Raw genomic sequence first — 20,572 nt, 5'->3', positions numbered from 1 at the left:
GTATTTAGTAGAAAATGATTGTGTAGGTGTCTGGGTATCTATTTCTCTTTAGTAGTACATGTTTGATTAGGTATTATGTAGGTATCTGTCCTAATTTATAATTATTATTGCTTCAATTTTAATGATAATGATTGAACAAATTCACGAAATTAGGTTACAACAGGTATACATTAAATTTAAAGTTAGATAGGTACCTAGTTAATAATATTCAAACAACTCAAGAAAACACACATTATACAAAAATTCAAGCATGTGTAAAAACCGTCTCCTCAGAATACTTGTTCAAATAAAAATGTGCCATTCAAACATCACACACACGAATGTTTCTTATCAACATTTTACATATTTTCCCCCTTTTTGATTTTTTTTTCTATTGATTGGTTAAAACAAAACTCTTATCAAAAAAACCCTCAGTCCCTCACACATCACCAATGCAAAAAGGTTAAACAACAGGATGCAACTGATAAAGTCTGTTTTAATTATTTTGAAGTGGCAAGAGTTGCCAAATGAGTAGAGAGGGAAAAATGTAATGGAATAAATGGACTGTTTTTTTTTTTTTTTTTTTTTTTTTTTTCACCGAAGAGAGAGAGAAGAGAGAGAGATAGAGAGAGAGAGAGAGAGAGAGAGAGACCAAGGCAAGAGAGCTTGTACTCAAGACAGTCAATGTGAAAGGTAAGGTAGTGCCAGAGGCAAATATTTAGGACTTGGAAATATGAAAGAGAGGGGCAATAGTATAGTAAGGAGAAAGGGGGGGGGGGGGGGGCTTCCCCTTCCTTAAAGTCTGATATTTTGCACTCTTTTCAAGTTCTCTACAAACTCTAATCTTTCTACTTCTAGGTATGTACTCACTACTTACTCTATCACACTCTCTTTCAAGAGTAGAATACAATACATCTATTACGGGATTGTATGAAATAGGTACCTACATAATCGACAGACGCGCTACCCTAATAGCGAACAAGGCTGGTTTGCTTTTTCAAGTACGAGGAAAATGAGCCCCAATAGACCCGAGGTAGAAGGTTGGACTGGTAACAAGACTTCAGCCTAGTTAGCTTGGAAGGCAGAGCGACTGCCTTGTAAGCGCTGGGTCAAGGGTTCGATTTCCGCCCGGGGAATATTTTGTCCTCAACAGATAAGGTTCGTTCTCGGAACGGCATTCTCCTGTTCTGTTTTTCTTCTCTTCGCTTTCTGGACGATAAGACCTTCTCTATCGAAAAACAGTTCCCTCTGATAAAACCTCTTTTAATAATAAGAAACTTCGCCGGGACTTGCACCCAGACCTCCTGGCGTGCCAGACCAAGTCTATCGACCACTAGGACACGGAGGTTGCTCACATAAATTATAAATTACCTATACGAACTATAACTATAATACACGTTAGCACTTGCACCCAGACCTCCTGGCGTGCCAGACCAAGTCTATCGACCACTAGGACACGGAGGTTGCTCACATAAATTATAAATTACCTATAATACACGTTAGCGACATTATGTTAAGAAAAACATCACACCTAGAGGACTAGAGAGAGCCACATTTCACAATACACGGTACCTACCTATGTCTCTACTGGAGCCAGACCATTAAATCTATAACTATTTCATAACTCTACAATAACCATTTCATAATTACTGAAAACACCAGTGATACAGATATAACACATATGTACCAGCCATGCTACCTGGTATAATGAACCAACAGGATCAACATTACTGAAAACACCAGTGATACAGATATAACACATATGTACCAGCCATGCTACCTGGTATAATGAACCAACAGGATCAACACACACATATACTGATGTTGCCAGCAATGCACTTCTCAAAACTGCATCGTGAACCAATACATACAGAAGCAATGAATGTACTTCTCATCAAAATACTGCACTGTGAAATGCAACTTAGCATACACTTTTCAATCCAACAATGTAATAATACACCTGATACGGTCTGGCCTCAAAACTGCATCGTGAACCAATACATACAGAAGCAATGAATGTACTTCTCATCAAAATACTGCACTGTGAAATGCAACTTAGCATACTCTTTTCAATCCAACAATGTAATAATACACCTGATACGGTCTGGCTGTATCCTATTACACAATAGAATAGAAATATACAAAGATATAATTGATCAGATTGGTAGATAGCTAGATTTCTAGATGGATAAAGAGTATAAGGACTTGCTATAAGGAATATGAGGATAAAGGAAGTTGGTATTAACAATAATTATTGTTGTGTAGGTACGGGCGGGAAAAAAATTCTCAGGATAAAGGATACTTCGATGACGAAGTATTGATTGAAATTGAAGAGCACATTCATATGATTTTGTTCACATTATTATTTTGAAGAGGTTTGAAAAAAAGGGAACTGTATCAAGGGAGGTCTTATCGTTACAAAATCCAAGAGAGGACAGGATAGGAGAAAGTCAGCTATTCCAAGAACGAACCTTATGTTGATAAAGTTTGCCCCGGAGCGGGAATCAAACCCGCGACCAAGCGCTTACACGGCCGACACTCTACCCTAAAAGCTATCAAAGTCTCTTTAAGTAGGAGGAAAATCAGAACCAGCAGTACTGTTAACAATACTACAGTCTAGTTAGATTGGAGGATAGCGCGTCTACCTTGGGTCGCGGGTTCGATTCACACCCGGGGGCGGATTTTATGTGAAACAGACAAGATCAGTTCTCGGAACGCCAGGCTTTCTCAAGTTCCCTCAAATCTCTAAAAAAAAAAAAAAAAAAAAAAAAAAAAAAAAAACCATCAAATTTTCACTTCCTGGTCCACCACACACACACCACAAAAAATAATAAATAAATATAAATTTATGATCCCTGACGAGGTCAACGTTCGAGACGTTTTCTACCACCCAACCCCTCCCCAGACGGGGGAGTCCAAGGTGGCCTAGTTCCCAGTATACCAGGTAGCCGTGGATTATAAACAGAGACAATATCGCAGCGGGCACAGCGCCAGGAAAGCCAATGAGAGAATGACAAAATATTCACCACTATATTTAAAGGTGGCAAAAACACTTAACTTGGATTATAGACAGGGTGGGTGCAACATTCCTAAAATAATTATTCTATTGAGTAATATGGTCTGGCTGGGGGGACTTTAAACAGGGTGTAGACCAGAGTAGAGTAATACTACTTAAATAGGTTCCCCTTGGTGATGATTTGACAGATAACCTACTGCTTACAGTGCTTACAAGTTGTCTCATTTTCTATTTCTATCCTATTTGTAGGCAATTAAGTTGTTGGTAGATACCTACCTACCTACTTAGTAACCAAAAAGTGAAAAAAATTATCTTTCATCCAATGATCCACTTCAAATTCCACAACATTTGAAAACGAAAGAAAATTCACGAGTAAGTACCATACCCAAAAAATCAGCTTAAAAAATGACACTACTTAACGCTCAAAAGGTAAGTAACCAAGTAAGAAGGTAAGCAAGTACCCATATTTAACAAATAAATCACTTGAAGGAAAAAGAAAAACTTCCAAATCAATGTTTTTCCGGCCACCCTGTAAACTCACAAGGAGGCAATAATCTCAGCCAGATTCAAACTAGGGTAAGTGTACCATTTATTCGCCCACCTAAAAACCGTACCATTTATTGGCCCACCTGATCACATTTATTTTTCTATGGTGTCCGGGGTGATGTAGGGGACTTTTTCCAGGGTCAGGAACGGATATTAGGGACTACTTACCCTCTATGGAAGGGTTAGGGTTCTACTTACCCTCCAAGGAAGGGTTAGGGTTCTACTTACCCTCTACGAGTTGCAGATGGAAGGGTTCGGGTCGGAGGGTGCAGGCAATGGTGTCCCTTAATCATTTAGCAAAATAATTACCGAGAAATTTCTGAATCACCAGGTGAAGGTTTCAAAAAGTCTTATAGAATATTGGATCTCACATCAAAGTTAATAATGAATAGCTTTAGGGGAGGGTGATTTCCCAAGGGCAAATTTAATGACGATCCACCTTGATGGATGCATTTACCGCTGTTATAAAATTTCGCTCATTTAGACCTCAAATTCGCTCAAAAATTGCTTACACACGGAACGATTTGTCATATAAGACCAGACTGGGCGACATATCGCAGCATAATCAACACAAAGTTAATAATGAATAGCTTTAGGGGAGGGTGATTTCCCAAGGGCAAATTTAATGACGATCCACCTTGATGGATGCATTTACCGCTGATTATAAAATTTCGCTCATTTAGACCTCAAATTCGCTCAAAAATTGCTTACACACCGAACGATTTGTCATATAAGACCAGACTGGGCGACATATCGCAGCATAATCAACATATTTATGTACCGAGCTTGAGAGGGGAACCTGTTGTGGTATCAACCGAGCCGTGTGCATCCAGCCTTAAAGTTCAAACGTAATCAAAACCAGAACCACTTTATCAGCACCGGAGTAACTTTAAGCAAATCCTTAGCTACCAGAATGTAAACCAATAGCAGCGCAGAGACTGTGTCTGGTTTTCTCCTCGTCGATATAGATTATCGTTCAAAGTTCAGTGTTACATATACATATTTGACATGATACGTAGATTTGTAGGAGGAAGCTGGTTAGATTTGTATCACGGTTCGACTTAGTTCAATCTGATCAATGAACAACAAGAAAGCCAAACCAATTAACTTCTGTTTGAGTGCTAGAAATTTCAAACACACCATTTTTAGGGGGGGAAATCTCGCTTTCAAGTCAGATTTGTGCATCAAATCGCGCTTCAAATAGCTATTTTGTTAATATGGCAATAATGAAAACCGATACTGTCAGAGTCAAGAACTCTTTTCATCCGATGACAATCCACATTATGTTTACACTTTTTCCATCCGTTAGCGTTGGCACATGCTATATTCTGTTTGCTCTCTATTTTGTAGCGAAAAAAGCCAAAATTAATCGCCTTTAATTTAACACAATCTTACCTGGTTCCCTCGTGCTCAATATCTTGCACTCCTCTCCGGTGAAAGCACTCCTACACTTCACACCCTAGGGGTCACTTCAAAACCTTCGATGTCCCTTCACACTTCACGAAAAACCCTCACACTTCACGAAAAACCCCTCACACTTCACTAAAAAAAAAACCCCACACTTCACTATAAACCCTTACACTTCACCTTCACACCACGTGGTACTCGGCACACTTCACCAGTGGTAACTCTCGCACAACTTCTAGCTTCGGTAATGAGACCACAACAACACCACCACCACCTCACATCAAATTAGTAATCGTCCACATTCGGGTAAAATACAACCACACCAATGATACGGTTGAAGGCCGATGTCTGGCACAGGGACAGATGTCAGGGTCTCCAAAGACATTCAACTCACCCACAACATAAGATATCAAGCCAACATATGAGACATCAAGCCAACAAATGAGACATCAAGCCAACATTTGGAGGATATGGAGTTTGAAATTAAAATGAGCTGATGAAAAAGAAATGGCCTCACAGTAAGTCAGAATCCTACCATTAAACTCATTAAAGCATTGCACAGCGCCAGGAAAGCCAATGAGAGAATGACAAAATATTCACCACTATATTTAAAGGTGGCAAAAACACTTAACTTGGATTATAGATAGGGTGGGTGCAACATTCCTAGAATAATTATTCTATTGGGTAATATGGTCTGGCTGGGGGGACTTGAAACAGGGAGTAGACCAGAGTAGAGTAATACTACTTGAATAGTTTCCCCTTGGTGATGATTTGACAGATAACCTACTAATTACAAGTTGTCTCATTTTCTATTTCTATCCTATTTGTAGGCAATTAAGTTGTATAACCAATGATAGATACCTACCTACCTACTTAGTAACCAAAAAGTGAAAAGAATTACCTATCTTTCATTTAATGATCCACTTCAAATTCCACAACATTTGAAAACGAAAGAAAATTCACGAGTACCATACCCATAAAATCAGTTTAACAAACGACACTACTTAACGCTCAAAAGGTAAGTAACCAAGTAAGAAGGTAAGCAAGTACCCATATTTAACAAATAAAAGAAGGTAAGCAAGTACCCATATTTAACAAATAAAAGAAGGTAAGCAAGTACCCATATTTAACAAATAAATCACTTGGAGGAAAAAGAAAAACTTTCAAATCAATGTTCTTCCGGCCACCCTGTAAACTCACAAGGAGGCAATAATCTCAGCCAGATTCAAACTATTTTGGCTAATTCATTAGGAAATCACACACACAACAGTACACGCATGTATCAATATCGTACAAGTGTCAAGTCGTATCAGATATTGGAGGGGTTAAGTGACCTTTCTTACTACATGAACACTTCACATGGATTAACCTATTCTTGCTTTGGTGTTCCACTTTAGCAAGCGCTAGGTCGCAAGTTCGATTCTCGCCCGCGGCGAGTTTTATCCTTAACAGAAACAGATAAGGTTCGTTCTCGGAATAGCTGGCTTCCTGCTAAACTGTTCTCCTTCTCTCTTCGATTGTGGGAAAATAAGTCAACACGAGACTGGACATCTTGCAGCAAATTCTACACAATGATGTTAAAGATTGAAGACAAATCAAAAATGAGTCAACTAGGATCAAAATTAAAAACATATAACAAATACTAAGAACAACAACCACACTCAGCAATTAACATAACTAATAGACAAATTAATTCGATTTTGAAATTCAAAACTCTTATCAGTTCAAGTTGTGCAGTTGGTCACACTTCCATTTGTTTACAAAATTTTGCCGGGAAAATTTTCATTTCGTCGTTCGTGGTTTTCGTCAAATTTACAAAAACCTGTTCATCGTCAAATTTTTGAAAAAGTGAAAAACGCAAAATTTACTTGAAAAAAAAAAAAAAAAATGAGAAAACCCCTTTTACCTTTTATTTTACTCAAAATGTTAATCTAGAACTGATTTTAAGGTGTTTTTTAATCACAGTTGTGTTTAGATATTTAACGGGGTTCTGTCACTTACCCATTGGTTGTTCCATGAACAAACCTTCCTAGTTCCTAGTCAATAGTACCCGGTGGATATGAAATTGGAGTGATATCTTGTGTCATCAAACCAAGTAAGCTCTATTAATTAGGATCAGGTAGCTTGGAAGGTAGCGCGCTTTGTATGCCCCAGGTCAGGGGTTCAATTCCCCCTAGAGGACAACTTAATCCTTAACAGATAAGGTCCATTCTAGGAATGGCTGTCTATCTGTTACCCTGTCCTCCCCTCTGATTTTTAGACAATAATAGCTCTGTTGTTATAGTTCCCTTTTTTAAAGTTCTAGACATAAAAGAAATGCAAATCAAGTTTCTGTACCTTCTTGGCTATATGTACTAATATCCAAAATATTGGTTTTCAGCAATTAACATAACTAATAGACAAATTAATTCGATTTTGAAATTCAAAACTCTTATCAGTTCAAGTTGTGCAGTTGGTCACACTTTTCCGTTTGTTTACAAAATTTTGCCGGGAAAATTTTCATTTCGTCGTTCGTGTTTTTCGCCAAATTTTCGAAAAAGTGAAAAATGCAAAATTTACTTGAAAAAGATGAGAAAACCCCTTTTATTTTACTCAAAATGTTAAACTAGAACTGATTTTAAGGTGTTTTTTAATCATAGTTGTGTTTAGATATCTTACGGAGTTCTGTCACTTACCCATTGGTTGTTCCATGAACAAACCTTCCTAGTCAATAGTCCCTGGTGGATAATTATGAAATTGGAGTGATAACCATGTAAGTTCTATATTTATTAGGGTCAGGTACCTTGGAAGGTAGCGCACTTTGTGTGCCCCAGGTCAGGGGTTCAATTCCCCCTAGAGGACAACTTAATCCTTAACAAAACTTTTTCTCTTGGAGGGTTTCAGCAGTCATTATATATAAGTTCTGTGGGTCAACTTGATAAGGAGAACCAAAAAGGCAGATATATTCTTTGAAGTTCTGCAAAATATATCTGCCTTTTTGGTTCTCCTTATCAAGTTAAATTAAACTTTTTCATAAAATTGACCCTAAATATTTAGGGTCAAATATCGGGCGAACTCAAGTCTTGAAAAACATGAACACTTGAGCTGTTTCATTTTTTTTTTCTGGGCCTTCAGACAGTTTTGATCCAAGGAAGAATTTTATGCGGATTCCATTTCTTACTTAATCTTCGCAATAAAAAAGAAAAGAAAAAAAGTTCAACTGATTGATTTTACAAGTATAGTGTGTTGTATGTCAACTCTGTATTAGAGCAGTTCGTTAAATAGATTTCAATTGTTCCTCTCTCTTTTTCAGACAAGAGGAACTCCTATCCTGTCTTCCTTCTCTCTTCAATTTCGGGACGATAAGACCATAGCAGTTACAGTTCCCTCTGTCAAACCTCTTAAAAAAAGCATTGGGGGGGAAAAAAAATCCTCCCCAAATTAGCAGTTCCTCACACAGACTGATCAGCACAGCTGTTCAGAACTTCAGAAGCACCAATATGTATTCATCATGAACAGGTGCTCTGTGCTCCCTAAATCCACCTCATTGTTGTACTCATTATTAGTATTATTACTCGTCATTTATATTTTATCAATTCACTATTCAATAGAAGAAACATTAACATTATTGACACAAAACATTATCAAGTCAGTCAGTCATTGAAAAAAAAAAACATTACTCTCATTGAGTCATCATTATTTTGATGAAAATCAACAAAAAATTCCCTCGGTCTGTCAATCCAATCAATAGATTTTTTGAGACCTACTTTTTCACAACCTGATTTTTACTTTTTTTTCCTCGGTTCCTTTTAGCACAGTTTACTGGAAGGAGCTCTTTTATCAAGCATGCCGGGAGGCGCGCGAACGTCGAGAGTTCGAAGCGCCGCCCGGCCTACATATATGAACACGAAACATAGTCCCATGGTTTTTCACGTAACTTCAACAAACTCATTTTGTCAATGCAAGATAAACTTCAAATGAGCCAAACAAACAGCAAATCTACTCCTATCTCAGCGTCAAAATCAAGTCATCATACATGATAAAGTTAATACATATTTGTGCAAGATGGACAGAGAGCAGAGCCACAAACACCAGAAGTACTGAGCCAAAACACACAATAAAGAACCAACAAGAACTATTGGTACCTGGTAATCAACAATAAATACCCAAAGAACCTGAGAAAAAAAGACGGAAACAACAACCAAAGCAAGTACCGAGCATGTGAAAAAAAAACACGAAGAGAGAGAGAGAGAGAGAGAGAGAGAGAGAGAGAGAGAGAGAGAGAGAGAGAGAGAGAGAGAGAGGGAGAGAGGGGGGGAGAGAGAGAGAGAGAGAGAGAGAGAGAGACCAAGGCAAGAGAGCTTGTACTCAAGACAGTCAATGTGAAAGGTAAGGTAGTGCCAGAGGCAAATATTTAGGACTTGGAAATATGAAAGAGAGGGGCAATAGTATAGTAAGGAGAAAGAGTAGGGGGGGGGGGGGCTCTTTTTGTCTAGGTTGCCCAAACGGAATAGTGAGGTTTGTACTAGGATGTTGATCAAGTTCATGCTATTGCAGTACCTATCCAAAAGTTTTTTTTTTTTTTTTTCAAAATAAGATCCACAACCGCTGCACCGGCTAGAGTCCACCGGTTGATGTAACACTGGTGGATTGGTGGATAAAAAAAACTCAATTTTTATCATTTCAAAAAATTTGGATCTTTTACTAGCCCAACCTTAATGTTATAGCTTTATATTTTTATAAAACTCGTTGAAAACTTGAAAATAAACAAAAAAGTGCGTCACCACAAAAAAAAGTGCGTCACCAATCGAATCAACCAGCTCGAGGAGGTGGTGGATCTCAAGAGCTAAACGTTTAGTTTGGTGGACAGTCACAATCAAGCGTTTAGTAAAAAAAACTTTTATTTTGTCATTTGGTGGATTGGTTGATCAACCGGTGCAGCGGTTGTGAGTCTTATTTTTTAAAAAAAACTTTTATTTTGTAAACAAATTTAAATCAATATTGAGAGTAGATTGTATGGAAATGGATTGTTTTTGTTTGGGTTCAGGATCAAAGAACCCACTTTGCCAATGAACTATAATTATTGAAGTACCCATGTACCATTGTACCTAGATATTAAAAAACCCATTTTTCAAGGTAGGTACCGCCTTTTAGTAGCAAAGAACAACCATGGTCCTTGAGGCTAGAAATACTCCAACTTTTGTTTTTTTTTTTTCTTTTTTAGATAGGTACCACCAGTAGGTAGCTATGCTGTAGGAACTAGCATTGGTTTCCACAGGTGTATGTTCAACAGGTAGTAGTTACCATCTGGCAGATAATGGCATAAAATAATAATAATAATATTCAGAAGATGAAAGCTATTTTAAGGTAGATTGATAATCAGAAATACATGCAATAAAAGGTACTACACTTTTGTCTCAAATCAAATTGTACCTCTACAAGTCTACATCAAGCATCACATTTAAATTGTTATCTCTTTTTGAACCTCCCTGGATTTCGAGTTTGTTTGATAATAAAATTAATGTTAAGGAGTTAACATTTTAAAAACAATATAAGGAATTAATGTCCAACAATATGCCAAAGTTTAGAGACCAACCATTCCCTAAAGGTCTGTCACAATACCCTGTAACTCGGAATCCAGAACATTCGAAATAAAAGACATGATGTCGAGGAGCAAGAGGATGTAGGTACATGTACCTATCAGCATCTGTCACAATACCCTGTAACTCGGAATCCAGAACATTCGAAATAAAAGACATGATGTCGAGGAGCAAGAGGATGTAGGTACATGTACATGTACCTATCAGCTTCAAAATGTAAACATATGGAAAAAGAAAGCGTCGGAATTTTCCCTGGAAGTTTTCGAAAGCCAAACGCGGAAAATGTGACTATTTACGCCTGATTAGAAGGAAATTGAATTCGTTGAATATGAATTTCTACACTATCAAGCTATCAACACACTCATGTCGTGCAAATTCCTTCACAGGCATCGAATGTCAGTAACAGCTCGTTCACCTTTCATAAACAAAAACCATGATAAACTTTAAACATGCATAGAAAATGTATTCCAAGGGGTAGACTTACGTTTTATATCTCAAAAGAAAGAGCAGCTTCAGGAGAACTTTTCGAGTTAAAAATCTATTCAATTTATTACGCACTTTTCCAGAAATTCTAACATTTAAGTTCAAATAAGACCACATGTGCACAAGTCAAAGTACTCGGCAAAAGCGAATCAATATGGCTGTGTTTTGTTTTGTTTTGATTAAAAAATTTGGCCGAAGTCAAAGCCAACCACGTTTTACTCTACGACCATCCATTAATTTTAAAATAATTTTAAAAATGTTAAAATCAATGAAATAAATTTATAAAATCTATTTAAAACATTACAAGTACAATTAAAGAATTATTTTATAGCTCATTTTCCATTTTTAATTTGAAATAAATTTCAATCGTATTTTGACTTCCACAACTTCACGGAGGTCAAAAGCCAGTGAATAAAATGTAAAGGGCTAGTAAAAATTGAAGCGTAAACAAGACTACATTCACCATTTTGATTGGTGATTTATATCCAAACCCTTCAGCCACGGCTCGGCGCGGCGGGTCTCAAAATTTAGTAACCAGTGGCGTAGCGTGGTCTAAATTCAAGTGTAGGGCGTGTAGGGCACTAATTTCCATCATCCATGCTTCTTCATGGATTGGCATAGACAAGTAAAAGTAGGTACCTACCTAGGTACCGACACCATGGTGTCGATGATGTATTTGTAACCTGCGGATCAGAAGAGAGGAGGAGAATGGAATAATTAGATATGGCCGTATTTCAATAATATCAATTAGGTATAGAATTAACAAATGGAACTTTATGTAACTCATTCTGTCCAAAATGCAGTTCTGCAACATTCTGTCCAAAATGCAGTTAAGCCATGCAAACATTTTGAGCGGAACAAATCTATACTGAAAATAAAAAAAACATTCATCAGTCATTGATATGTTTTATGCAATTGATTCAACTGTTTCATATGAAAAAAAACACAGCCACGTTCACCAGTCTACTACGTCTTAGACCAAAACATGTGGTATTAGCAGCACATAATTACACAGTTTTATGAATAAAGCATAATATACGTTATGAATAAAGTAAAACTATAAATTAACCTTAAGAACAACTCTAAGTGGGGAGGCAAGAGGGGTAAAATCTCGGAAGAGGGGATAAGAATTCAGTCAGTCTTGGTCCCCGAAGACATTTCTACGTCACCAATGATGACCTTGGGCTGGGAAGAGGAGAACCATTTTGCTAAAAACATCTCAAGGACATAACCGAGAGTTCAACTCGAAATACCAAGAAACATGCTAAGGAACAACTTTCTTCTTGGGTAAAATCTCGGAAGAGGGGATAAGAATTCAGTCAGTCTTGGTCCCCGAAGACATTTCTACGTCACCAATGATGACCTTGGGCTGGAAAGAGGAGAACCATTTTGCTAAAAACATCTCAAGGACATACCCGAGAGTTCAACTCGAAATACCAAGAAACATGCTAAGGAACAACTTTCTTCTCGGAGAGTTGTAGAAATAAAACTATCCACAAGACGGATTGAGAATTTAAAAATAAATGAATACCACACCCAGCAATGGTACCGCCCACTCACACACTTAGTAAACAAACCTGCTCTTTTTGAAAGGGGTTTTTTCTACCTTTCATTATATTTTACTATAGGAGCCTCCAGTTTCTGTAAGGGGTTTCTTATTGTAATCTTTAATCATTGTATTATTTGAGTTTAGAAAGAACGCAAATATAAGTGTAAGCTGCAAAGCTTTGAACACAAAAAATCAAGTGTTCAAAATAAAGATTGCGTCTCCCTTATTTCTTGTGCCAATAGACTTTCTTTCTTCTTGGGTAGTTAGTTAATAAGTACATACAAGCACAAGTACCTATAGTAATCTGAACTTGGGCACGTAAGTTGAACATACTATGTATGTATTAGCAGTTCGCTTATAGGAACAAAATTGCTACGTCCTATTAATGAACCAATAATGATCAAGTGATCGACGATATCGCTTCCATTTTTCCTCTAAAACGGCTAGAACCACATCGATTATGAATAATAATGTTCGTGTAATAACACCTTAATCATTAATTTTTTACGGGTGTTTTTTTTTTTTTTTCTTTTTTTTTTGGAGTCGTAAAAATTCGACCGTTTTATTGAATTTTCGTGAAGACATAAAACGCCAGGCGGCGATAGCACGTTGACTGCACTAGTTCCCGATGGATCACTGAAGTTAAACTCAGCAGATAAAAAGTGACGAAAAAACGAGAAGATAAACATCCCATAAACAGGGTTTATATTTATACGCTTTTTCCGGAATGAAATTCCGTGACTATTCCATGACTTTTTCCAGAAAATTAGGGGGCGGAGGTACTTGAAAATCAGCAAGATTACCCCTTCATTTAAATAAAATATGCAATATGCAGAACCCCAAGGAATGTGAGGGGGGAATGCGCCGCAGGCCGTTTTTCGGAAATACTTGATATTTAATTTAAATATTTTAAATTTTTGACCGGGTGGCAAATTCCATGACTCTTCCAAGTTTTCTTTAAATTTTCACGACTTTCCATGACTTTTTGACCGATTTTCAGATTCCATGACTTTTCCGGGTCGCATATAAACCCTGCTAAAGGGGATTTAGCTAAAAAGTTATCTACGGGTTCTTTAGGAAAGAAAAATGGTCTTCAACAATAGCCGTATATCTCGGTCACTTAAAACTCCCCATCTGATAAGCACATGAACTGAGCGTGACATTTCAAAATCAACACACAGAGGTCCTCACTTGTCCTCGTACCACAAAAAATGACAAAAACACACACAAACCTACCAAACAGATATCCACTAGAATCCAGATGATGTATTAAAAAACGTCCAATACACCAAACTCACTTGCCAAGCGAATCCACAAACACTAACGTCACACTAAATCTTCTCAAAGCTTGAACTGATTTCTTAATGACCTTTACACAGACCATGTTAAAGACTCAATTTAATTTACGAAAGACAAAAAACACACCAAGGCAAAATTAAAATTCATCGTACAAAAAAGTGCCTACATTAACTCCAATAGAAGTAAAAAAAGTCCAAGGTATCATCTCGGTATTTTTACATGGTTTTACTTAACTTGAGATCTCTGTTTTTTCATTTATAAAGAGGTTTGATGTTTGTTAAAAGATAAAAGGAACTGTAACATCCGAGCGAGATCTATCCCGAAATTGTAGAAATAAGGAGATAGGATAGGAGAAAGCCAGCTGTTCCGAGAACCTCATCTGTTAGGGATAAACTTCAGTTATTTCAGCCAAAATTAAAAAAAGTCCAAGGTATCATCTCGGTATTTTTACATGGTTTTACTTAACTTGAGATCTCTGTTTTTTCATTTATAAAGAGGTTTGATAAAAGATAAAAGGAACTGTAACATCCGAGCGAGATCTATCCCGAAATTGTAGAAATAAGGAGATAGGATAGGAGAATAAGGAGATGCGCCTGTGAATAAAGTTCAAAATAGACTGCATGTTCAATTAGTACCTCCTAAAGAAACCCCGTTAGATGTTCATATTAAGGTAAGCTTCCCTGTCGAGCTAGCTTAAAAGGTTGCACGCCTTGTAAGCGCTAGGTCACGGGTTCGATTGCTGCCGGAAGTGACTTTTTTTTCTCAAGAGGTTTGATAGAGGGAACTGTAACCGCTAAGGTCTTATCGTCCTGAAATCGAAGAGAGAAGGAAAACAGAGAAAGCCAGCCGTTCCGAGACCGAATATTATCCGTTCAGAATAAAATCCGCCCCGGGCGGGGATTGAACCCGTGGCCTAGCACTTAGAAGGCAGACGCGCCACCAACCAAACTAACTAGGCTGACTGCCGGAAGTGAAATTAATCCACTACACAGAAACTTCTATAAAATTAACCAACATTTCCAAAGTTCTTTAAATTAATATTCATTCCTTTTCAGGCCTTCGTAGGTATCTCAGCAGAGAGTGAACAATTTCACGTGTTTGAGTTAACCAAGCAGCTGCCTCAATTTTCAATGTTCATCATCACATCTTGTACCCCACCTGAAGACCTTGTGAGAGTTAACTGTGTGAGCTTCACACTCAATGAGCGAGCCCAGAGGGTAAGGAAAAAAATATCCTTTTTTTAAGATTGCTTTTGCATTACTTCAAGGCACATTCTTTTGCATCCATGCCTATCCAAGAACGGAAAAGTTGGATCAGAAAATTTCCGCACCGGCCGGTATTCAAATGCAACATCTCCCGGTTGAAAGTCAGTGAAAAATAAATGAAAATATCCCTACCTTGTTTATCCTGCTCGTAAGAGACTAAAAAGTCCCTTTACCCCTTGAATTCTCTTAAGCGAGAAGACGCAAGTTCTAGGAAAAAATCTACTGAGGCTTTGAATTGTATTATTGGAGGAGATTCTCGGTGTTTGGAAGTCAAGACGGTCGGTCGCCTGGCAATCAAGAAGGCGTGGGTTCAATCCCAGCCGAGGTACGGAATTCTATCCTCATTTATTTGAGAGTTTGATTACTGTGCTCTCAGGGTTAGGTTTTTTTTGTCGATGGTGGGCATCGAACCCAGTTTTCGAGTGTTATTTCCCCTCTTCGTTACAGATAGAGATGTGGCTGTGTCAGAAGTTCATCATACCTCCAATGATGTCCGGTCGAACTATTGAGAAGAAGAACAAATGGTTTGTAGCTCTCAAGTCCTTACGCGATAGTTCCACTTTGCTGCTCAGCTACGAAGAAAACACGATGCATATTGAAACTTCCAATCTACAACTGGCTGCGGATATTGTCATTTCTATTACGGAATATTTGAATATTGATCAATTGCAGGTGAGAAATTCAATCTATTTATTACAATATTATGCAATATTACGACAGTCTTGGTCCCAAAAGAAGCGCTAGTTCTTTTTGGGCTTTTTCCCTGTATAGGCCTAAATGGCGGAACTTAGGTCCGGAATAACGGCCGAACCGTACCTTCTGCTAACAGGGCCCAGGGATACTTGTAAAAAACGAATTTTAGCTTCTTTTGTAATTAGGTACCTAAAAATAATAAATGGCTGTGATGATAATAAAACTTGATTACCTATAAAAGGGAGATTATAAAAAAAAAAAAAAAAAAAAAAAACTTTTAGGTATTTTACAAACTTCAATATCAACAACGTATTAACTAGTAAAAAATGGGCCGAGCCAACGTAGTTAGCTTGGAGGCCATTGGAGGGTGATTCAAATTCAATAACAGCCGGGTCTCGAATCTCGCGTTAAAATGTTTGTTAACCTCTGAGTCAGCCTAGATAGGTTTAAAGATAGCGCGTCTACCCTGTAAGCGCTAGGGCTCGACCACCATCCGGGGCCACGATTTATCCTAAACAGATAAGGTTCGTTCTTGGAACGGCTGGCTTTCTCCTATCCTCTCTCGTCAATTTTCAATTTCGGAACCGTAAGGCCTCCGTTGTTATAGTTCCCTCTATCAGGCCTCTTTAAGGAAGACCGATTTTTTTACACTTTCAATTGCTCTGAAAAAATAAATAAATAAATCAAGCCGACTTTTTAACCCTTTCTGTCCTGATTCCCAGGTTCCTTCCATAGAACATACCTCTCTCTACCGAAAAGTAGAGGCCTCTCTCTCCACCCCCCGAACAGAAGAGAAAGATCAAGATCCATCATCTCAGCTTACAAATCAAGACTCATGCACCCAGTTACTTGTATGGAGTGAAAAGTACAAGCCAGAAACTGAGCAAGACATACTGGGTAACCGTACTAGTGTGGAGACGTTGCGAGCCTGGCTGGAAACGCAGAAACGTGCCCAACGACCACCCTGTAAGTGCTTAATTAGGAGACCCAAAGCCTTTTATTTCAGAATGTTTGTGTTTATAACCCTCAAGACTTTCTGGTACTTAGTCTTGACTTTGAGGGTGTTTTTGTATACTTAGACATGTACTTCTGGGACAAGTAGCCCTCCAGGTAGCAATTTGGGCTCAGAAAAATACCTCGCAGAAAAGTACCCGTTTGGGCTAAAAGTAAATAAATATATAAATAAAAATAAAACATTTGCACAATAAAAGTAGGTACCCATTTGCACCAAAAAAAGTACCCATACATATGTCCACTAAGAAGTAGACCTTTGCACACAAAAAGTAATAACTCACATTAAAATAGTACCCATTGTGCTTTGATTTTCTGTGCATTCTATTTCATTCGATTCTATTTTATTGAATTCTATATTGATTCGATTCGATTCGATTCTATTCTATTCCTCAGTATACAAGGACAGTAGTGATGAGGATGCAGATTTCATAGATGACAATGATAGTTCCAGCCAGTTTGATAACAGACACAATACGGCTATTCTGATTGGTCCATCTGGATGTGGTAAAACTTGCACTGTGTATGCCCTGGCCAATCAACTTGGCTTTAAGGTAAGTTGGCAAGTATCAGTGTCAATCCATTGGTTTGATTAACAGGGTGTCTTTTTAAAAGTAATTTTTTTTTTTTTTTTTTTTTTTTTTCATTTATTTTTTTTTTTACTTCAGTAACAGTCGTTTTAAACTTTCTTTTATTTAGGTACCTACCACCCACTGAGACTGATAAGAACGCTTGTCTGTTTGAAACACTGTCAAAGCAAGTACGTAACCCAGCAATCAGCAGGGCTTGTTACGTAAATAAAATTATAGATCACTTCAAAAAAGTTTCTGTCCTGGGCATAAACAAAGACAGCAGGTAGTGAGTGATCCTCCCCCATCTAAATTTTTAGGTTTCTGGAAGATACACCACTATTGTACAGTTCCTGACTTTAGTTTTATTTCTTCCCCTTCTTATCTTATTTTTCCCTCCCATTCTTAGTTTTCTTCCCCATATTATATTAATTTTCTCTCCCATTACAGGTAGAAGTTCAAATCCACACCCCACCAAGCACGCCCAAATCCAAACGGAAATCCAAACCCCCTCTCTCTCCTCTTCCCCCTCCCACGCTCACACCCTCGGGAGACGAGGGGAGGAGAAAAAGTTCGCGGATAAGTGAGAAGATGAAACTGAAAGAGGAGGCGAAGAAGATAGAGGATGAAATCCTGGTGTTGGAAGAGGAGGAGAGTGGGAAGAAGAAGAGCAAAAGAAAACATGGTAAGTATTCCGGTTGGTAACCTCAGTGGTGCAGTGGTTAACGCGTTGGACTTGGGATCTGGTGGTTGGTCGTACCAGTCCGAGTCAAATCATGAAATTTGTCTAGGTGTAATAACTGGGGATCTGGGGAACGATATTTGTAACAAGCATTTTATGTATGCTTAACACTTTGCAAAATTCCTTCTATTCCGGTGAGACATTCTTGGTCAATTGGGTATCACAGTTGGCTGGTCCCTGGTTCGATTCCCGGCGAGGTCGAAGGTTTTTCATTTTGTTCCCATGGAGTCCAACGTTAGAAGTTTTTTTCAGCCTCGTGCTTCTTTTTATTGTCACTTCGTGAGCTAATTTTCTTCGATCTTGGGAAGATTATGTTTTAATATTACTATCCCCATCCGTTTTCGTGTTAACCTTCATCCCCCAGGATGTGTGAATGTGTAGACCGAAAAATTACAAAAAGACTAGGTATTTCATCTTACACAGCTTTTTTTAGAGGTTTGATAGAGGGAACTGTAACATCTAAGGTCTTATCGTCCCAAAATCGAACAGAGAAGAATGACAGGATAGGAGGAAAGCCAGACGTTCCAAGAACAAACTTCATCAGACGTACTTAACCTTTCAGCCAACTAGGCTGGCGGGTGGAGAGCTTAATAGCTTCATAGCATACGCGGTGAGAGGGGGAGAGGGGGAACCTGCGCCGGAGTTGATGAATCAGAGCTCCGTCAGTTTCAGCAGTTGAGCAGTTCGGCTCAGAAAATTCAGAAATTACTCAATTAGACTTGAAAATCTTGAAATGCAGTTGCAGTGTGTCATTTAAAAGCGTATTTTGGTAAGTTTTGTGGGGGGTGGGGGGTGCAATCTTGAAAGTTCAGGGTTCCGCAAAGATGTTCACCTTTCGAAAAGGGTTCCGCGGGCCAAACTAATTAAGAAACACTGGTCTAACGTAGCAGTTGTTTCATTGCTACGAAATATAAACGGCGGTAAAACACTCAACTTCATTTTTTTTTTTATTATTGTTATTATTTTTAAGAAGACACTTACATCGACATTGACGCAGTTATTGCTGTCCTTGGAGCCGATGTAAATCCAGACTTTCAAATCACCAGACGGCTTATTATTCACTTGGGGTGTTATGTTGGTAGAGTTGTGATGTCTGTGGAAAAAATAAATAGGCTTGGAAGGTAATACGCCTGCCTTATAAGCGCTAGGTCGCGGGTTCAATTTCCGCCTGAGGCGGATTTAATCCTAAACATAAGGTTTGGAACGGCTGAAGAATCGTCAACCTAGTTAGAAAGTAGGTTGAAAAGTAGCGCGCCTGCCTTATAAGCGTTACCGCTAAGACGTGGGTTCGATTCCCGCCTGGGGCAAACTTTGTCCTATACACTTAAACAGATTAGGTTCTTTATCGGAACGGTTGGCTTTCTCCTATCCTGTCTTCCTTCTCTCTTCATAAAGGCCATCTTTGTTATAGTTCCCCCAATGCCTTAGAAACGCTAAGTTGCAGGTTCGATTCCGCCCGTGGCAAACTTTATCCTAAATAGATTAGGTTCTTGAGCAGAACGGCTGGCTTTCTCCCACACTCCTCTTACTGCTCCCTTCATCACACTTTTTTTTTTTTTTTTTTTTTTTTTAAAAATTGGGATTTTTTTTCATACCTCTCCAACACATTCATCATTTCTCTCTCGCGCGCCCATTTCTTCCTCCTCCACATGGAACAAGCATAGGATAGAGAGAAGATGAGGTCACTCACAGCTTCAGCCTCTCTCTTAGACCATTCCAGAGAGTCTTTGTTCTGAGGAAAAAAAAACAAAAAGAAAATGAGGAAAAAATTAAAAAAAAAAAAAAAAAAAAAAAAAAAAAAAATCCTCAGGTTATGTGGGTAAATTTATTTATTAAATTTCATTGTTGAATTAGCATTTTATGTACTTATGTACACCTTCGTTACACATCGTTTTGGTTTTTGTGGCCTTAAAGCGGTCCAAGATAAAACGGATCACCTTTACACAAGTCATAAACATATCGAGGTATGTTAAGTGGGGAACAACATTTGTGATAAAACTGATAAGCATTTATAAGTATACTTAACACAATTAAAAAAAAAATAATAAAAAACTTCAGTAACTTACCAGGCAGACACCTGTTCATAAAGTCCATACAAATAGAAATAGAGTGCAAGAAAAGAAGAATAACACCAAATAAGACAAAACAATATTCTTAATTTTCCTCATCTAAATTCTGGAAGTCTCAAATTTATGGCTTTCCAGCACGCTCTCTGATAAAATAATAGTGATTATTCCTACTGCTGGAATAGGACTGGAAGGGCCTTTAACCTGGTAGTAGGTTACCACTATTACTGTGGTCCAATTCTAAAGTTATATTGAGGAATTCCATACCTCGGTTGGGATTGAACCAAGGTTTGCAAGGGTTAAAAGTTTATAACATCCAATTCTTTGGATCTCACTTGATGTTAAAATTTCCCGGATCGTTTAAAAAT

The 20,572-nt window shown here is 38.0% G+C and overlaps 1 protein-coding gene and 1 long non-coding RNA gene across 2 annotated transcripts in view; one reads left to right on the top strand and one right to left on the bottom strand.

Moving 5' to 3' along the window:
• The window catches only part of LOC103524987, a 33,122-nt gene that overhangs the window by 5,174 nt on the left and 7,376 nt on the right, over positions 1–20,572 (bottom strand). The window contains exons 10-11 of the mRNA XM_017449821.2: positions 19,734–19,870; positions 19,120–19,231 (exon numbers count right to left, since the gene is read on the bottom strand). Of these exons, the coding sequence (XP_017305310.2) occupies positions 19,120–19,231; positions 19,734–19,870 (249 nt within the window). The remainder of the gene's footprint in view (positions 1–19,119; positions 19,232–19,733; positions 19,871–20,572) is intronic.
• LOC113465585 lies at positions 16,521–17,358 on the top strand. Its single transcript, XR_003390246.1, has 2 exons — positions 16,521–16,782; positions 17,224–17,358. It is a non-coding gene; the product is annotated as an uncharacterized LOC113465585 (long non-coding RNA).

The sequence above is a fragment of the Diaphorina citri genome, unplaced genomic scaffold (genome assembly GCF_000475195.1).
Source record: "Diaphorina citri unplaced genomic scaffold, Diaci psyllid genome assembly version 1.1 scaffold130, whole genome shotgun sequence".
Lineage (NCBI taxonomy): Eukaryota > Metazoa > Arthropoda > Insecta > Hemiptera > Psyllidae > Diaphorina > Diaphorina citri.
Note: the sequence above shows the minus strand (reverse complement) of the source record. Positions and strands in the feature narration are given on the sequence as shown.